This window comes from Nicotiana sylvestris, chromosome 11 (assembly GCF_000393655.2).
Source record: "Nicotiana sylvestris chromosome 11, ASM39365v2, whole genome shotgun sequence".
NCBI classification, from domain to species: Eukaryota; Viridiplantae; Streptophyta; class Magnoliopsida; order Solanales; family Solanaceae; genus Nicotiana; species Nicotiana sylvestris.
The window spans coordinates 125,865,707-125,886,944 of NC_091067.1; the positions used below are offsets into that span (position 1 = coordinate 125,865,707).

Sequence of the window (21,238 nt, forward strand, 5' to 3'; positions counted from 1 at the left end):
CAACTCTTGGAATCAAACCTCTTTTGAAACTTTAAAACATAACTTCTACCCCAGTTTTCTTGCTTGGGGGATTTTTATTTTTTGTTACACTATGACCGAGCCGTGAGGCGCCTACGTATCCTTTTTTGAGGAATCAGGTCAAACGTAGTTCCCAATTCCTTTGTTTTTTTTTTTTTTTTGTGTGACTTTTCTTTTGTTCTTATTATCATTACTTTTTTTTTCTTTCATTTTCATTACTGATTCCAAAAGAGGGGTATGAAAGAATAAATAAGGCTCAAAAGGGGAAGCAAAGGTTAAAGTGTTTGGATAGAAGAAAGAATTGTCTCCGTCATTTCATTCTCTGATAAATGCTAAATACAAACAAACAACAATTACAATCATACATAATATCTCTTAACTACGTCAGAATTGATAGCCATGTCGACGCATTTCCTTTAGATATTTGTTGATCACAAAGCGTCATTGGGCTTGCTCTGTTTATATTGCAATAATCAACACACACCCGGATTTTCCATTTCCTTTTTTTTTTTACACTGGCACCACATTAGCCAACCAATCAGGATATCGAGCGACCCGAATAACCTTAGCGTTCAGCTATTTGGTTACTTCTTCCTTAATCTTCACACTTACGTCGGTTTTTGACTTCCTCAATTTTGCTTGACGGGGTGAAATGCTGGGTCAGTGGGCAATTTTTGAACCACTAAATTGGTGTTTCAACCCGGCATGTCGTCGTATGACCATGCAAAATGTTTTGAATTCAGTAAGTGCTTTGATTAGTTCTTCCCTGATGTTTGGTTCCATATGAACGCTTATCTTAGCTTCCCCGATGTCATCCGCATCCCCTAGATTGACAGCTTCCGTGTCAGTTGGGCTCTTTTTTCAAATTGGCTCAACTCTCTGTTAATTTCTTCGAAGGCTTCATCCTTATCGTATTCCGACTTATCATCACAATCTTGTACTATAAGTTCGAAATCAAATTGATTTTTTAGACTAGGTTGAAGATCCGTCGTGCATGCCATGTCATTAGAACCAGTATAAAGAGAACTGTTCAGAAGAGAAAAATAAGAAGAAAAATTAAAACAAAATAAGGAATGAGAAAAAAACTTTCACTTTATTAAAATACGGGATAGCAAGGTTTTACACTTTGGCGAGCACAAGAAAAATCTGGATTACAACCCTGGAATAATCCAGACAAGAAAAAAGAAAATCAGAGCCCACTACCAAGACTCCCTTCGTATAGGAAGAGGAGTAGCCGTTCAATTGTTGATTTTTTGCTTTCAACCCCACAAACTGCACATCTGCCTCTTTGGACCCTTTTCCAACACCATAACTGGCTTGTCATCCACCTTTTCCAACTATACCACCGCTTTTCCACTGGTTAACATTTCTTTTGAACCGACACGGATCATCATCACTGTTTGTGAGGGTTTCTTTAGCTCCCCTCCTTCGTGCACTAGCTCAATCATGTGGTTTCAAGGTGTGCCGGCAACGGGTTCTGATTGATGTTGGGCGCCTCTGGTGTCTGAACCTCAATCTTGTTGGTGTCAATAAGATTTTGTACTGCATGTTTCAACTTCCAACACTTGTCGGTATCATGTCCGGGAGCCCCCGAACAATACTCACAGCTTACCGAGTGGTCCATATTTTTGGGAAGGGGATTTGGCAATCTGGGCTCAACAGGACTCAACAAGCCTAACTGCCTTAATTTGTGGAACACGGCAGTATAGGTTTCTCCCAACTCAGTGAATGTTCTTTGTATTCTTTCATTTCTGAAAGCCTGATTTCCCCGGAAACCTGCCCCTTGAGGGTTCCTGTAAGCTCTTGGCGGTGGATAGGTGTTTTGCGATGGTGTATGTGTGTTATGGGGAGCCGGCGCGCGCCATTGCGGGCGAACCGGAGGCTGAGTGTATGTTTGGGCTTGGTGCACGGAGAAGTGTGGTTCTTGAGGTGGATAGTAGTATTGTGGTGGGCTGTATGGGTAGTTTGGCATGTGGGGTCTGGGTTGGTTGTAGTATGGTTTACCAGACCTGGACCAACTGCTTGCCTCAATCGTGGCAATTTCTTCTTTCTTCTTTCTTCCCAGCGCACCTCCCGTGCCGCTCTGAATAGCCTGGGTTGTTGCCTTGAGTGCTGAGTAATTCAGGATTTTGTCAGACCTCAGACCCTCCTCTATCATGACCCCTATCTTTACTACTTCATTGAAGGATTTCCCAACCGTCGTCACCAAGTGACCAAAGTAAGTTGGATCCAGTGTCTGCAAGAAGTAGTCCACCATTTCTCCCTCTCTCATGGGAGGATCAACTCTGGCTGCTTGCTCTCTCCAGCGAAACCCGAACTCGCGAAAACTTTCCCCGGGCTTCTTCCCGGTCCTCAACAATGTGAGACGGTCAGGGACTATCTCGAGATTGTATTGGAAATGACCTGCGAAATCCTGCGCCAGATCATCCCAAGTGTACCATCTGCTGGAATCCTGCTTGGTATACCATTCGGGTGCCGATCCGCTCAGACTTTGGCCAAAATAGGCTATCAGCAGTTCATCTTTACCGCCTGCCCCTCTCATTTTGCTACAGAAACCCCGCAAATGTGCCATGGGTCACCGTGCCCTTCATATAAATCAAACTTAGGCATCTTGAACCCAGCCGGGAGTTGGACGTCCGGGAAAGGGCATAGATCTTTGTAGGCCACACTGACCTGGTTGCCCAATCCGTGCAGGTTCCTGAAGGACTGCTCCAGGCTTTTGAACTTCCTCAATACCTCCTCTTGTTCTGGGACTTTAACCGGCTTTTCAATCTCTGCCGGTACCTCCAAGTGTGGATTGTAGGCATGTGGTTCGGGGGCATGGAATGTGGGCTTCAGGGGGATAGTATTGCGTATCGTGAGCCTGAAACAATGGCTCGTTGGAGGATCTTTGCAACGTGGCTGGCGGAGGTGCCCCGACGACGGGGACGATTGGCGGAGGAGGGTTTTGTTTGGGTGGTGGAGCTTGGGGATTATAGGAAGTATCCCCTTGGTAGTATTGGGCAACGGGGAAGCTCGTTGAAGGGCCGGGTAAAGGGTATTTCGGTGTGTGTCCCAGTGGGGAAGTAGGAGTGACGAGTGGTTCGGGCCCCTTTTGCGCCTTAGCCATGGCTAGCTGCATTTCATGCATTTTCAATCTCATTTTTTCTATATTGGCCATCGCCTCCTTCAGCATCTGATGTGCCGCCCCTTCCGACTCAACACTATTTTCTGAGCCAGTCATGCTTTCTGGTATAATCCCTTTTGATCTTGTTTGATAATGGTATGGTGCCAGTACGCTTTAACAACTAACTGTTTGGATTTGGACAAACAACAAACTTGTTAGCGTTAAAGTTTTAACAGATATTGCAATTGCATGTTGGGGAACGCAATTTTCTTAGGCAGTTAACCATTTCTAACATGTTTTTTTTCTACCGCGTGCATCCTCCCGCGTGAAACCCTTCATTCCACCCTTTTTTATTTATTCTTTGTGCCTTTTTTATTTATTCACTTTTTTTTGTTGTGGTCGAATCTTATGGAGATTGCCTACGTATCATGCCCCCGCATGAATCAGACCTTGCGTAGTTCGGACCAATAATAGATAAACAATAATGAACATTTTTTTTTCAATTTTCATATTAAAACAAACTGAGTTTCAAAGGTTTGAAGATGACCTACAAGCTCGAAAATCAAACAACCCACATATTCTAATCAAAAGATTTACAAACTCAAAAACAAACGGCCAGCTTCCTTTCCCCGTTTGTCAAATGCAACCAAACGGCTATTTTTGCAAATGTTGCCCCTTCCAAATCTCACATGAATTTTGAGGCTGGGGAGGATTATTTTGACACTTTACAAACTTGTCCATTCTTTTACGAAAATAACCTTTCGACAACTGAAAGATACTCTAAGGCTATTTCGGCGAGAACGGTTTAAGACGCGGCCGAAGCTGGTTCGGCTTATTATGACAAAATTCAAACGGTATTCACCTGACCGCTGACTCTTTGTTTTTTTTTCTTTTCAAAATTACGAAAAAAACTGGTGTTGCAAACACGGCCCTTCAGCGCCTCGGGGACGAAGATTTCTAAGGCTGTGTGGGTCCACTGGACAAAAAATCCTAAACTTTTCAACTTCAAAACTCTCCAAAATGAATTCTGCCCCTGTATATTCAGTGTATCCAGAATGTATATCGGGTGTATACTTCTCACTCCGCCCCCTCTTTTTTTCTTCTCTCTATCTAGTTTTTCCTCTTTTTTTCCACCTTCTTCCTAAATTTTCTCTTCTATTTATAGCAAAATTTTCGAAATTTTCAGATTTGTTTTTTATTATTTTATTATTTTTTAATTAAAAGAAATCCCACTTACAAATTGCTTTTATTTTTTTAGAAAAAGAAATCTCACCTTTATTTACTTTTATTTTTAAAATTCCAACTTTAATTACTTTATCTTATTTAAAATCCCACTTTTTATTTTTTTAAAAGAGAATCTCACTTTATTTAACTTTTCTTTAAAAAACAAACCACTATCTTTTCTTTTTCTTTTAAAAATGCTACTTTCAATTACTTTAAATTTTCAGATACCTTTATATTTATTTTTTAATTCCAACCTTATTTTACTTTTAAATTTTTTAAAAATTTCCACAAAACTTTTTATTTTTTTTAAATTTTCTACATTCTTTTACTTTTTTTTTTAAAAAAAGAAGAGAATTTCACCTATTTTTACTTTTATATTTTTTTATTCAATACTTCCCTTTTTCTTATTTTTTTTAAATCATTCCCGAAATTATTATATATATTCTTTTAAAAAATAAAAATAAAAATAAAAATAAAATAAAATAAAATATTTTCGGATTTTTTATATATAAAAAAAACAAAAAATAAAACTATTAATAGTGATAATTCACCTTTTTTTTTGGTTTTGTTTTGTGTTGGACAAAAATGAAGAATGGGTGTTGGGTTAATGGAGCGGACCGGGTCGTGGGGAAAGTTGGGCAATTATTTGGGCCTGTGGTTTGAAATTGAAGAAGTGGCCCAATCCGATTTTTCTTTGTATTTTTGTTCTCTTTTCTTCTTTTATTTTTCTAAAACTAAATTATAAAAGTACTTAAATTATTATTAAGAACTAAATTAAGTTATAAAAGCGCAAATTAACTTCCAATAACAATTAACGCACAATTAAGTAATAATTAAGCATAAAATTGTTCATTTGGACATTAAATGCTAAAAATGCAAAAGATGCCTATTTTTGTAAGTTTTAATTTTTGTAAACAAATTTAATTACTAACAATTGTAGAATTAAATCCTACATGCAAAAATGCGACATATTTTGTATTTTTTATTAATCAAATAAACATGCATAGACAAACATACAAATAGTTACATAAAATATCACAAAATATCACAAAAATTGCACACCAAGAAAAATTATTTTATTTTTGAATTTTTTGGGAGTAATTCTCATATAGGGCAAAAGTCACGTGCTTACAAGGTGTTTCAATCTCCAGTATATTATGCTGCAACTTTCCGCGTGTTGGAGTTCCAGCATACAGGTGCACCAATCTCCAGTATATTATGCTGGAACTTTTCGTGTTGCAGCAAAATAATGACTATTTTTTAATGACTTTACAAACGTTGTCTATTTTCAATGACCAGTCTGAAAACTGGCTAACACGTGTTATTTTTACGCCCATCGGCCGGCCTTGTTAGCAAGGGCAACATGGTTACGTGATAGTCGATAAAAATTATTCACGGTCGATATTTATATCGAATCCATATTGTTCACGATATGTGGTTGCACATAGATTTCTTTCACTTTATCTTATTTAATTAATGAGTATATATTTTCACTTAACTAAATAAGTAAACCAAGATAAACCGATATATTTTTGGTATAAACATCAGGTGCTAGTAAACTTTTGCCGCCCTTAATTGCCACAGATGTTATCTTGGTAACTGGAAACTATCAACTTTTGCGGAATCCTTTTGAATCTCTACAAACTCACTCTATTTTTGTGATATTTAGAGGAGTCATTTCTTATAGTGGGGAAGAAAGAGCAATTTAACACTTGCTGTTAAGAAAGAGCAATTTAACACTTGCTGTTGTAGGCACAGACGCAGAGGAGCTAACTAGAGTATTAGCTACGAGTTCGGATTTAACACATGGAGTAACTAAAATAAGCTATTGATTCAATGACAAATCTAAAATTCATAAACTTTAATTTCTGGCTCCGTCTCTAGTTAGATAGACGACAGACGACTTAGAATCCAAAGCTCTCGACTATGTAAAACAAGAAAATGTGAAAAACAAGATAAGAAAATTAAAGATGTATAATGAATGACATGGAGTAGCTAGCAGTATTCTCGCCATAAATTTAACACATGGTGCTTTGATTTGCTATTTTCAGAGTCTTAAACTGAAACAGTATAGTAAAAGCTTTAGTCATATTCCGACCGTTAGCTTCCAAATCTCATTTTGGTCACAAATGCACTGTTCATACCTTATCTCAGTGATGACCACCATTCTTTCTACCACAGTGCCTCTGTTGAAATCAGAAAAGCCCTGCTATATTTTTTTGGCAAAGAGCACAAAACCAAGAATTGTCATCATACTATCTCCATCTCCTTAAACCCCGTGCCCCCACTAGTAGGCTGGTAGGTGGGCTGGCTTTGTGTGGGGGGGGGGGGGGCAGGACCTTATTAAGTTAGAAGGTACTATGTCTACATGAGTACATATTAATTGGTACTCCTCAACTTTATTTTACATGACACGTCTTTTTAGTTCGTTTCATAAAGACTGATCATTTTAATTCTATAAAAGCGGATAAGAAGTTCGGCCCGGCCTTTTATAGTGTCATAAGAGAGGGATCAACCTTTCTAACGCAAATTTTATCGTACTGGTGTTATTAATTCCTTTGTTTTCAATCGGAGCTAGCAACACAATCTAATTCTAATTAACTAATTAGAAGGTGCATATAAATTGATACTCAATTTTATTTTATATGACACTTCTTTTAAACTCATTTCACAAAGATTGACCATTTAAATTTACGTTGTCACGATATTATTGTATAGACGCATAAGAAGTTCAGCCCGACCTTTTTGGTGTCATAAGAGAGGGATTGACCTTTCTAGCACGTATTTAATCATGTTGACTATAGCCCCTAATTTGTTATCGATCATAGCATCAAGAACCACAATCTATATCTATATCTATATTTATACTATATTAAAAACACGAAGGCCCTTAACGAAATGTCGATCGCCTTTTTTACCCTCTAAAGATAAAGTTCATACTAGACAAAATAGTCATTTAATTATTTTCCTAATATTTTGGACTTTGAAGTCAACTAAAAATTTATTTATCAAATATTTCCTTATTTTAAATATATACAAAATCCTAAATATCAGAACTCTTCTCAAATCCTTCTAGGTTTCCAAGTTTGTTTTTTTAACCATGCTAGGAACCGTAGGCAATTTTTTTTTCCAAGGCTTTGCCCTTTCTATTTTGATAGAAATAATTTAATTATTCTTGGTCTCAAACTTAGATAGTTAATTATAATAAAATTCTATATATTTCCAAATCCCCATCACGCATATTTATTTTTCAAATCTTTAACCTTTTTGTTTTATTATAAATAATTTAAATTTTGCTTGAACTTGAATTGTTAAATATAATAAAATTAAGTCTTTGGTCAAATCCAAATTATACATAATTTTTACATCTTTTTAGTCTATTTCCATTAGAGTAATCGGCTAATTTGGTAACCAAAAGCGAAAAACAAGCAAAATAAATTTTTTAACAAATTGTTATTTTGAATTTTGGTTTCTTTCTCCGTTTATTGAAATGGTACGTTAACTTTTTGATAGATTTAACTAGAACCGTCCCAAAATATTGGGGCAACTGTACATCTTATCATTAGAGCAATAAAATCTATATCTATCTATCTATCTATCTATCTATCTATCTATCTATCTATCTATCTATCTATACTATATTAAAAGCATAAAGGCACTTAGCGAAATGTTATTCCCTTATTTTACCCTTAAATTTTTTTTATATTAGACAAAATAGTTATTTAATTATTTCCTAATTTAAGAATTTTAAGATCACCTAAAATTTATTATTATATTTTTCATAATTAAACTAGGTAGGAAGGGACTTTAAAATCGAATAACACTTTTACCTTATATAGATTTCCTTATTTAAAGACCATTAATATTAGAGTTGTATTGAACTATTCCTATGAGATTCTTTACTATGCAAAACGTGAGTTAGCAATTACAAATTCTCAAATAAAGATTCAAAACATATGATTTTTCTTACTATTTGAAAACCGAATTATTATTGGGAAAAAATATAATTATTGTCAAATATTTAAAAAATAGAATAATCTAATATTTAGAATTTAAATTAAAAAAAAAACTAAGTTATTTCTTTTAATGTTTAGAACAAATAATTAATTTTTGAATTAACTAATTAGCAAATCCAATTCAATTTATTTTACAAATTTATTGTATAAGAAAATTTATTTGTTAAATTGACAAAACACTTAATTTATTTTTATAAGAAGAGTATCGATGGTGAAAGAAATCATAAATATAGCAAAATTAATTATAGTATAAAATTAAGATTCAAATAGGTAAAAGTACAAATTAGCAATAAGATAAAATTGTAGAAGACAACCAGTTATAAATGAGTTGTTCTTTGTTTCTTTCTTGCATTCAGTCCAACAAATGAAAATGTCTCGCTAAATATTTATACTAAGTTTTTTCTTGTAAAATATTAGTCATTCTTTAAACGTTAAAATTGTCACTATCAAATTTTTAGAAGATATAACACCAACTTTTTTTAATTTAATTTTAGTTTGTATTATTTGTCAAATCTTTAAAGAATTGTGATAAAAAATATTTTTATATTTTATTTTCAGTATTAAGTCACATAAAAACAATAATTTTTGTTTCGACATAAATCCGGATAAATCACAATAACGCTCTAAATAAAATTCCTTCATTTGTTAAGCTATCTAATGGGAATAATATTTATTATTTAAAAAAAATTCTTAAATTTTATTTTATAAAATAAATTATCTAATAATATGTATGTAATTTTTAAAATTTGTATATTCATTGATATAGGTACACGCGCAAAGCACGTACCCGAATACTAGTTATTCTAATCGACTAATCTCGTACTTTTCCAATGAGTGATACTAATATCTAAAAATTCTTTGTTCTTAATATTTAATGTTAGTATATGTCTAAAGTGTTTTTCTCAAATCGTGCTTCGTCAAACGGTCTTGTTTGGATGGTTGTTTTTATTACTTTATATACATTAGTTATTTTGATTGTTACTTAAATTATATTGTATCGTATCGTAAAATCCATCGTTATTCAACGACGAAAAATTCCATAAAACGATAAAAAGTGTCACTTTATGGAACGAGCTAGTTGGTATTGTGTTGACATAGAAAAGCCCCATATGACTGAGGATCGTCTTCATTCTCTGAAGAAGAAAGATATCCTATCTGATGAAGAAGAAAGGATCAAAAGGAATGAAAGACAAAGAGCAGAGTATTTTCGGAGTTAACAAGGTTCATTATCTGTGTCCGAAATTTTGTTTATTATTAGTGCCACACATGTGGCTCAATCTCAGCCTTAGAAGTGAAATAGTGGGGTTTTTCTCTCAGCCGTTAGATATGAGGAAAGGCAACTGTATATTAGATTTATTCTAGAAAGATCCAAGCATGTGCTTGGCACATGTGTACACATAGTAGGGAATAAATCTGTTATATAGTTACAGTACAGTGAATAGGAATGGTACAAGTGTAAATAGGATTTTATTTTACACTTTTCTTTTGTAGCAATTACTTGTATATATACAGCCTTGAATGATGAATACAATCGGTGTGGAAAATTCTCATATTTAACAGTCTCTTTCTTTCATGGTATCAAAGCAACAGTAGCTCGATCCATTTACAATCAACTATTAATCATTTTCTCTATTCTTTCCCTTTTATTTAACCTTCAGCCATGACAGGAACTGAATCTTCACCCACTCTTTCTCCTAGCTGGTTCGACCAGTAGTAGAGTCACAGCAGACACAAACCATCCTTATTTTCTGCACTCATCCGATGCACCAGGAATGACTCTGGTGAACTCACCATTTGATGGAAGAGGATATCCAGGTTGGAGAAGGTCTGTTTTGATTACTCTGTCAGCCAAGAATAAGATTGGCTTCATCAGTGGAGTTTGTGTTGAGCCAGATCTGGGATCTAAGGAACATCCCCACTGGAGCAGAACAAATGACATGGTCACTTCTTGGTTGCTAAACTCCCTTTCCAAAGAGATAGGAGATAGTGTGATTTACTCAAAAACTGCACAAAGCCTTTGGAACAACCTTGAACATAGGTTTGGGCAATCAAATGGGGCCAAACTCTATCATGTGCAAAAGGAAATTGCAAAATCAGTGCAGGGAAATAGCAGTATAGCAGGATATTTCACAACACTCAAAAGGTTGTGGGATGAACTGGACTCTCTCAACTCTCACCTAGGGTGTACCTGCAACTGCACATGTCAAGGGAAGACAAAGATGGCAAAGTTCTTAGAAGATCAGAGAATCATTCAATTTCTCATGGGTCTCAATGATTCCTATGCTCATGCAAGGGGACGCATTCTGATGATGAACTCACTTCCTAACATAGATCATGCTTATTCAATACTCTTACAGGATGAAGGACAGAGAGAGATATACCTCAGCCCTCATTATCCAACAGATGGAGCAACATTCATGGCAAATACACAGAACAAGATCCCACAAAGAAACAACAATCATAAAGGATGGATCCACCACAAAAGTATGGTAATCAACAGCAGAAATTCAAGGGAAGAAAGACCAAATTCAACCCTAATGTGAGTTGTACTCACTGTATGAGGACATGTCATACTAGATCAGATTGTTATAGGTTGATAGGATTCCCTGAAGATTTTCAATTCACCAAATCAGGCAACTATCAAGGAGCAGTCAAAGGAAATGCTGTGATGGGAAATCAGGAAGGAGCAGAAATGGAAATCACTCCAAATGAAGGAACTCACCCCAAATGAAGGAACTGGGAACAATCAGAATCAATTCTTTAGCAAAGAGCAGGTTTCAGAACTAGTGAATCTGATAAAACAAGTGCAGATTAGAGGAGCAGGAAATACATAAACAAAAATTAATGCAAATGCAGTGGCTGGTACTATACTTAAGTATTCTGGCACTTGTCTTGCTGCTTTTAACACTAAGACTTGGATAATTGATTCTGGAGCTTCAAAACATATGTGTTTTGATTCATATTCTTTCCTTAGTTTGACACCTCTTCCTATTCCTTTACACATTAGCTTGCCTAAATCTTTTCAATTACATGTCACACATATTGGAAATATTTGTATTCAGCCTGATATGACACTTAACAGAGTTCTTTATGTTCCCTCTTTCAGATATAACTTATTGTCTATTCAAAAGTTATGTGTTCAATTCAGTTATTCTTTGAATCTCACTTCTAATGCATGTCTGATGCAGGTCCCTTTAATGAGGAGAGGACAAGTTTTTGGTGGAGTAAGAGATGGTTTGTACCTGCTCCAGCCATCTAGTATAGAGTCTAGTTTTCTACCTAATCAAAATGTAGTTTCAATTCCAAAAGGAAGCAATTCCACCCTAGTTTCTAGTCTTGTTTCTCTTTCAAAAGCTGTGTATGTTAATACTATTTCAGATGTAAAGGATTGGCATGTAAGGCTTGGGCATTTGCCCTTTCAAGTAATGAAGAAATTCAGTTTCATTCATTTTCCCTCAGATTTTGATTATGTGTGCAGTGTCTGTCCTCAAGCTAGACAAACTAGGATTCCTTTTCCTATCAGTCAAATCAAAACTTGTGGCGTTTTTGATTTAATTCATATTGACACTTGGAGTCCTTTCAAGAACACAACATATAATGGATTCAAGTATTTTTTAACAATTGTGGATGATTACAGTATGGGAACTTGGACTTTCCTATTAAGTTCAAAGAGCAACGCATTTTCAGTATTAAAATCTTTTCTAAGCTTGGTGGAAAGACAGTTCAACAAGAAAGTGAAAAAGATAAGATCAAATAATGCACTAGAATTAGGGACAGTACACAAGAATCCAATTTTATACTTGAACAAGGAATCCTGCATGAGACTTCTTGTGTTGCTACACCACAACAAAATGGGGTGGTTGAAAGGAAACATAGACATCTTCTTGAGGTTGCAAGAGCTTTGATGTTCCAGTCTAATGTTCCTCTACAATACTGGGGTGAGTGCATTTTAACCTCTACCTATTTGATCAATAGGTTTCCCTCCAGAGTTTTAAAAGGAAAAACACCTTATGAGGTTTTGTTTGGTAAGCCTCCCACTTATGAGCACCTAAGATCTTTTGGGTGTTTATGTTATGTGTCCACCTTGAGTCACAACAGAGGAAAGTTTGCTCCCAGGGCAACCAGTTGTGTTTTCTTGGGATATGTTGCTCATCAAAAAGGCTATAAGGTGTTGGACCTATCAAACAAAAGAGTGTTTATCTCTATAGATGTTAAATTCCATGAAACTCATTTTCCTTTTCTTACTTCTACTATGCCTTCTGTTCTGCCCTATTTTCCTTCTAACCATTTTATGCCTGATACTTCTCCACAAGTCCCTGCACCACCTATCATAACCCCAGACTTATCTCCTTCAAGTCCCTCTTTCACCCCTGACAGTTATCCTTCCTTACCAATTGTCCAACCAGCAGAACACAATTCAGCTTTTTCACCTCACCTAAATCTTCAAACTCCTTCACACAACTCTTCACCAATCTCCACCTTTCCCTCTACTTCCTCACCTAGAACAACTGTTTTAATTCCTAATCGACCTCTAGCAATTAGAAAATCTGACATGGTCAGTAAACAACCAGCCTACTTACAGGACTATGTCTGCAATTCCATCATTCTTTTAGACCTGACCTCTACCTGTTTCACTCACCCTGTCCAGCCTAATGTTTTCTCTTTTGGAGCACTATTCCTCACTAATCAAAAACTCTACCATTCCTTATCCACTATCGCAGAACCTAACAGCTTTACTCAAGCTTCCAGTCACCCAGGGTGGAAACATGCCATGGAAGCAGAGATTGCTGCACTTGAATTGAACCACACTTGGGATGTGGTAGATTTGCCACATGGGAAAAGGACTCTACCTTGTAAATGGGTATACAAGGTAAAACATAATTCTGATGGGACTGTAGAGAGGTTGAAGGCAAGACTTGTGGTTAGGGGAGACATACAAAGAAAAGGGATAGATTATTCTGAGACTTTCTCCCCTGTGGTTAAAATGACCACTATTCGATGTCTATTAACAGTAGCTGTCAAGAAGGGATGAAGAGTCTCACAACTTGATGTCAATAATGCATTTCTACATGGAGAACTACAGGACAAGGTATATATGAAGTTTCCTGTAGGTGTTTCTCCTCCTAAACCTGGACAAGTTTGTCTTCTAAGAAAATCACTCTATGGTTTGAAGCAGGCATCTCGCCAATGGTATGCTAGACTTGCAGGGGCTCTAAGTTACAAGGGTTATTCTAGTTCATTAAATGATTACTCTTTATTCTACAAACAGACAACCCTATCATCTATTATTGTTGTCTATGTAGATGATATACTATTAACAGGTGATGATGTCACAGAAATCACACAGATTACTGACTTCTTGAGCACAGAGTTCAGAATCAAACATCTAGGGAACATTCATTATTTTCTGGGCATGGAAATTCTAAGGGGAAAACAAGGTTTTATCATTAGCCAAAGACAATTTACCTTGGATTTGTTGAAAGAGTTTGACTGTACAGGGGCAGCTGTGTCTTCTCCACTTGATCCTTATGCAAAGCTTCATGCTGACCTTGGGCCTCATATGGACAATCCAACCATCTTTCTCCACCTTGTTGGTAAGCTGAATTACCTCACAAACACTAGGCCAGATCTCTCCTTTGCTGTATTATTCCTTAGTTAGTATATGCAGCAACCTACTTTCCCACATTTCTCAGCAGCTCTACGGGTCTTGAGGTATCTACGTACAGATCCTTCTCAGGGGATTTTTCTATCTGCAAATCCCTCTTTTGATTTGCTAGCCTTTTGCGATGCCGACTGGGCATCCTGCAGAGATTCTCGTAGATCTGTGAGTGGGTTCTTTGTCACAATTGGTGGAGCTCTAATTTCTTGGAAATCCAAGAAGCAGGTGTCTGTGTCTCTTTCCTCCGCCGAAGCAGAATACCGTTCCATGCACCGAGTCACAACTGAGATAACCTAGTTGGTTCATTCCTTGCCGATCTCTCTACACCGACGACTCTCCCAGTACCCATTCACTCTGATAGTCAAGCGGCTATCCATATCGCCAAAAATCCCATTTTCCATGAGCGGACCAAGCACGTGGAGTTAGATTGTCACTTCGTCCGTCAACAATTCCTTTTTGGGATCATCACTTTATCTTTTGTTCCATCAGCACAACAACTCGCCGATCTATTTACCAAACCCTTATCCGGGGCTTCTCACCAGGCTATAATGAACAAGTTGAGGGTACTATCTCCACCCTCCAACTTGAGGGGGATGTTGACATAGAAAAGCCCCATATGACTGAGGGTCGTCTTCATTCTCTGAAGAAGAAAGATATCCTATCTGATGAAAAAGAAAGGATCAAAAGGAATGAAAGACAAAGAGCAGAGTGTTTTCGGAGTTAACAAGGTTCATTATCTATGTCCGAAATTTTGTTTATTATTAGTGTCACACACGTGGCTCAATCTCAGCCTTAGAAGTGAAATAATAGGTTTTTTCTCTCAGTCGTTAGATATGAGGAAAATGCAGCTGTATATTGGATTTATTCTAGAAAGATACAAGCATGTGCTTGGCACATGTGTGCACATAGTAGGGAATAAATCTGTTATATAGTTACAGTACACTGAATAGGAATAGTACAAGTGTAAATAGGATTTTATTTTACACTTTCTTTTGTAGCAATTACTTGTATATATACAGCCTTGAATGATGAATACAATAAGTGTGGAAAATTCTCACATTTCACAGTCTCTTTCTTTCATATTGTCGCATCGATACCTTATTTTTTTCTCTTATCTTGCCCTTCCTTATTATTACATAATCATATTTTATCATATCTTACTTTTTCTTTATAATATGCAAGTTTATTCTTGCATGACATCATAAAATTACAGCAAATAATACAATCTATTCAAATATTATATAAATTAAAACGATACACTACAATACAATACAATACAATACAATACAATACGATACATTACGATACGATACATTACGAAGTTATACGTAACATTGTTACTTTTGTCTATATTAACCTTGTGAAATTCCCACTTGGCAAACAGGTCCACACCATCACCATCGAAGATTTGGGTATATGTGTTTTTCGTAATGTGTGCTTTATCTTCCCATGATTGAGGTTGTGCTCTTGGATTCTCTCTTCTATTTTCTTCAACTTCTTTTATATCCCCCTCTGCTCCCTTTTCTTGGTTTTTCCTCTCTGTATTCCTTGTGTGTGTGTATACGTGTTTACAGTAGCTGTTTCTCTCAGCGCCATACCTCGGGACTTCCCTTTTCAGAACCCAAAAAATAAAAACCCATAAAACTTTCCCCATTTTTATCCCCACTTTGGTCCTCTGTTCTGGTCCTCTGTTTCAGACAGAACAAGATATTAAAGAAGAGAGAGAGAAAGAAAGTATACAGTGGGTTAAGAGATTTCCACGTGATAAGAGGCAATAAAAAGGCAAACTTGGCTACAATTTGCATGTAAAAGGAAAAAAGGCAAGTGTAAGCTAAGCCCCTTGGTTTCATCACAACAGAAAAAGTTAAAACAAACCCAAAAAAACTCCATTCTTGTTGTGCTAATAAGAAAGAAGCTAAAGTTCTTTGTATCAATGTGTAGCTTTTCTGTGCACCCACAGAACTCTTCTTACTACCTTCTTCACCACGTGTTAGTGCAACCTTCTGTAACGCCTCTATTTACACCACTCTAAAACAATGATCATTTCCCTATATTCTCCTCATTTCCTCCTTCAGTTTTTCTTTGATGGGTTGTTCCCATCTCTTGAAAATCACAGCTTAACATGTTAATTTAAGCTAATTTTGTACTAGTATACATTTTTGTCATCATTAAAATCTTGAGTTAATTTCAATGGCTTCAGTTTTGAGGTTTCGTAAGTTGTGTTTTGTTGAGCCAGTGAAGTGTTCTTCTGTAAGTTTTGATAAACCCAAAAATGATGATAAAAAATCAATTCTTGAACCACCCCAAAAACAAGAGTCTCTTGTTTCTGTTATTGAGAAAGTTTTAAAGAAACCAAAATCCAAGAAAATAAAAAGGCAGCCCAAGGAATGGAGGTGTATGGATAGTTGCTGTTGGTTAATTGGTTACTTATGTACAACTTGGTGGCTGCTTTTGTTTTTGTGTAATTTTTTGCCTGCAAATTTGCCTGGACTTAAAGTTCCTGAAGCTCCTGGAGTTAGACTTAAACGTGAAGGATTAATTGCACTTCACCCTGTTGTTTTAGTACCTGGCATTGTAACTGGTGGACTTGAGCTTTGGGAAGGTAGGCCTTGTTCTGAAGGCTTATTTAGAAAGAGGCTTTGGGGTGGTAGTTTTACTGAAATATTCAAAAGGTTTGTGCTTTACACTTAGTTTTAATTTCCCTTAGTTTTAGAAGGGGAGCCTTGGCGTAACTTGTAAAGTTGCTGCCATGTGATCAGGAGGTCACGGGTTCAAGGCATGGAAACAACCACCTCGAGTTCAAGCCGTGGAAACAGCCTCTTGCAGAAATGCAGGTAAGGCTGCGTACAATAGACCCTTGTGGTCCGGCCCTTCCCCGGACCCGCGCATAGCCGGAGCTTAGTGCACCGGGCTACTTTTTGTTGTGACATTTAACAAATTGTTGTGCATTTTAGACCTTTATGTTGGTTGGAGCATCTATCGTTGGATAATGAAACGGGGCTTGATCCACCGGGGATTCGAGTCCGAGCAGTACCAGGACTTGTAGCAGCTGATTATTTTGCACCTGGTTACTTTGTTTGGTCTGTTATTATTGAAAATTTGGCTAAAATTGGATATGAACAGAAGAATATGTATATGGCTGCTTATGACTGGAGGTTATCCTTCCAAAATACAGAGGTATCTATTACTATGATCTATGTTGTCCAACTTATTAATTTTTCATAAGATATAGTACCATGTTGTCTATTTTAGGGAATAATTTGCATAGCATTAATTCCTTGCATTTATTAAGTATTTCATTTCAATTATTGTGGTCAAATATATACTTATATATATAGCTGAATAAATGCTAGTCTTATCATCAATAACTTAGTTCATTTAACTATGTAGTATGTAATGTCATTTCCTTGTGTGATATAATTAAATATGTGCTCATTTCAGAAACATTGTCATATCAGATTGTCTTAGGCCATTATGTCAATTCTCAATTACTAGGCATGTAAGCATAATCGAATTTATTTCGATCTGTGGATTCAATAAATATGCATTGCTGGTATCATTTTCTGGCCTGTTGCTGATTTACTTGTTCCTATTCTTCCTCCCGAGCCGAGAGTCTTTCGGAAATAACCTCTCTACCTCCCCAGCGTAGGGGTAAGGTCTGCGTACACATTACCCTCCCAAGACCCCACTTGTGAGATTCTACTGGGTTGTTGTTGTTGTTGTTGTTGTGGATTCAATAAATAGTTCCCCTGCATCAATTTATGTAGTAGTTCTTGTTAATTATATTAACAATGTATCTATATCACTAGAAAGCAAAATGGATTTTGTAGTAGAACTCTATTGCCACTTGCTTTGACTGTCCAGATTTGTACAGAATCAGATTTAGGTTATTCTAATACATTTCCTCTTGGATCAAAGCAGATTAGAGACCAATCTCTAAGTAGGCTGAAGAGCAAAATCGAGCTTATGTACGTAACAAATGGATACAAGAAAGTGGTAGTAGTGCCACATTCAATGGGAGTTATCTATTTCCTCCACTTCCTTAAATGGGTTGAAGCACCCCCTCCAGTTGGAGGTGGTGGTGGGCCGGGTTGGTGTGCCAAACACATCAAAGCTATTATGAATATCGGTCCAGCATTTCTTGGCGTTCCGAAGGCTGTTGCTAATATATTGTCTGCTGAGGGAAAAGATGTTGCCTTTATCAGGTCAGTGTTTCAATCTATCCATCACTATCCTTTCTTATGCTATGTTAATCCTCGTTAATAGCGTCACCTCCAACGATTTAGAATTTGAGGAAGAAATCTGCTGTAGAATGCAGAAAGGTGTTTTTTGGATGGTCTTCACATTTTGTACCATAAATTTAGGAAATTTAAATGACCGCAAATTACTTCTAACAGAATTGGACTTCGGTGCATTTTACGGATGATGTAATGAAGTCTGTCTTTTTAATTTTTTCCAGAGCCATGGCTCCTGGTTTGCTAGACTCGGAGACGTTTGGTTTCCAAACACTTCAACATGTTATGAGGGTTTCTCGAACATGGGACTCCGTCGTTTCTTTGGTGCCTAGAGGAGGAGAGACAATATGGGGTGACTTGAATTGGTCTCCAGAAGTAGAAAACATATGTCATAAATCAAAGGCGCGATACCTGCAATCTTCTTCTTCAAAGGAAAACAATGGCAATGACACTGATGTTAGGAGGAGTTTCCAGGTGAAGGAGCTGCCAAAATATGGACGAATAGTTTCATTTGGCAAGGAAGCATTAGAATTACCTTCGTCACAGCTCTCAATTATTGATTCAAAGGTAAGAACTGCTCTCTAGTCCGCCTCTTTTTCTTTTAGAAGTTTCATTACGACAACTGATGTGTTGTCCACAATTGTATAAAATCAATAGGAATTTGTGCGTAAGAGCACATCCAGAAATTCCAACACATCATGTGGAGAAGTATTGACAGAGTATGACGAGATGAGTCGCAGAAGCATCAAAAAAGTTGCTGAAAATCAAGCATATACTGCAACAACTTTGTTAGATCTTCTTCGATTTGTGGCACCGAAAATGATGAAGCGTGCCGAGGCACACTTATCTCATGGAATAGCAGAAGATCTTGATGATCCAAAGTATACTCATCACAAGTATTGGTCAAATCCACTTGAAACCAAGTAAGTATGATTAAGCGGTAATGCTCATTGCCTCTTGCCATTATCTTTGCACATCTACAACAACAACAACAAACCCAGTGAAATCTCACAAGTGGGGTCTGGGGAGGGTAGTATGTATGCAGACTTTACCCCTACCTTATGAAGGTAGAGAGGCTGTTTCCGGAAGACCCTCGGCTCATTATCTTTGCACATCTATTTGTAAAATTAATCGTAAACGTTGTGCCTTTAAAGCATTTCCAGGGTTACATATTGAAGTCCGTCTATGCCAAGAATGCTGCTTTCTTAATGTTCTTTGATTTAAAAGTCAGTATCCTTTTTCAGGTTGCCTGATGCTCCAGATATGGAGATATATTGTTCATATGGAGTGGGAATTCCCACTGAGAGATCATATGTCTACAAGCTGTCATCTTCCGATAAATGCAAGAGCATTCCTCTTCAAATCGATAGCTCTGCAGATCATAGTGACAACGGCTGCTTGAAAGGCGGAGTACACTTTGTTGATGGGGACGAGAGTGTACCAGTCGTGAGCGCTGGCTTCATGTGCGCTAAAGGGTGGCGAGGCAAGACACGTTTCAACCCCTCGGGCATCTCTACGTACGTAAGAGAATACCAGCACAAGGCACCGGCAAGTCTGCTAGAAGGGAGAGGCACGGAGAGTGGTGCTCACGTTGACATTATGGGAAATGTTGCCTTGATCGAGGATGTTCTTCGAGTTGCTGCTGGTGCCACTGGTGCAGAGATGGGTGGCGATAGAATTTATTCGGAGATCATGAAAATGTCAGAGATGATAAATATTCGGCTTTAACTGCAACAACGCGATTTTGATATAGGATTGAGATGAGAGTAGAGCACCAAAAACGACTACTAGACTGCGGGACACTGACTAAGAAAATGACTTGAGAGATATTTGACAAGAATGAATAGAGAAAAGACTTAAGGAGGAATAAGGACAAACTAAGTATGGGATGAGCAAAATGGGACTAGCTAGATGGGGGACCTTTTGCATTGATTGTAAGTTTCTAACTGAAAAAGGGAAAAGAGAGTAGCATTTCTCACTTTTGTAATCTACAAGAATAAACTATCACCTCATGTAATCAAGTTCAATAAGATTCTTGCCTGTTCCTTTGAAAGAAATTCTTTAGCTCTAAGGTGTTTAATTAATTCTGCTTATTTTTTGTTAAGTGGCTCAACAGTTAAACATTCTTTTCCAGTGTGGTAACATGAGATGTCTAGATTACTGGTAGAAATTAGAATCTTCTGGTAGAGCATTTGAGTCATAATTCTGTTGAAATCTTGAAAAAGGTAGTCCGAATCACTTGGACAGTATAAGGAACTTTAAGGGGTTCTTTGGTTTAAGGTTTAATTAAGCTCGATGCACTAAGCTCCCGCTATGTGCAGGGTCCGAGGAAGGGCCAGATCACAAGGACCTATTGTATGCAACTTTACCGCAAGGATCTATTGTACGCAACATTACCCTACATTTCTGCAAGAGTCTGTCTTTGTGACTCGAACCCGTGACCTCCTGGTCTAATTAAGCGGGGATTATAATGTAGGATAATACTAATACATGAATGGAAAAAGTAGAGGTAAGTTAAATTGTGTAGATGCTCAACAATCACATGGCTTGAATAAACCAAAAATACCCTAAACCAAAGGGCCACCTTTTAAAAAATTTGGAGGAAGAATAATAGTAATTAGCTGTTAGTATGAAAGCTTATGATGTTGATTGAAGAGCTGCTGCATGTGATGATGTGAAGTGGAAGAATTTAGAGGTATAAGAGATCTCAGTTGCTGAATTCCAGCTCAGAAGATTGGGAATTATTAGAAGTTAGAAAGATTAAAAACTTACTAGATTTTGTTTACAGAAATGAATGTGTCAAACAAGCCCGATAGACAGCTCAAATAGTACTTGAGCAAGTTACCTAGTGAATTTTAGTTGGAACTACTGCCTATTATTCTACTAATATTTGAGTTAATTACTCAAATGGTTACTCAATTATTTCAAATTATCTCCTAAAGTCACTTTACTTTCGTTTGTAACAACAAAGTTACTGAAC

General features: G+C 36.8%; 2 protein-coding genes across 2 annotated transcripts; both read left to right on the forward strand.

The window, feature by feature from the left end:
• Positions 1–2,889: 2,889 nt before the first annotated feature.
• Positions 2,890–12,269, forward strand: LOC104236793 (uncharacterized). The gene is made up of 4 exons (XM_070161861.1): positions 2,890–3,063; positions 10,032–10,903; positions 11,045–11,138; positions 11,553–12,269. The coding sequence occupies exons 1-4, from the start codon at positions 2,890–2,892 to the stop codon at positions 12,267–12,269; spliced, it is 1,857 nt and encodes a 618-aa protein (XP_070017962.1).
• Positions 12,270–15,450: 3,181 nt separating this feature from the next.
• Positions 15,451–20,342, forward strand: LOC104236791 (putative phospholipid:diacylglycerol acyltransferase 2). Its single transcript, XM_009790799.2, has 6 exons — positions 15,451–16,695; positions 16,978–17,200; positions 17,945–18,228; positions 18,483–18,825; positions 18,916–19,181; positions 19,503–20,342. Exons 1-6 carry the CDS (start codon positions 16,214–16,216, stop codon positions 19,984–19,986), a joined length of 2,082 nt encoding a protein of 693 aa, XP_009789101.1. The 5' UTR covers positions 15,451–16,213; the 3' UTR covers positions 19,987–20,342.
• Positions 20,343–21,238: the final 896 nt, after the last annotated feature.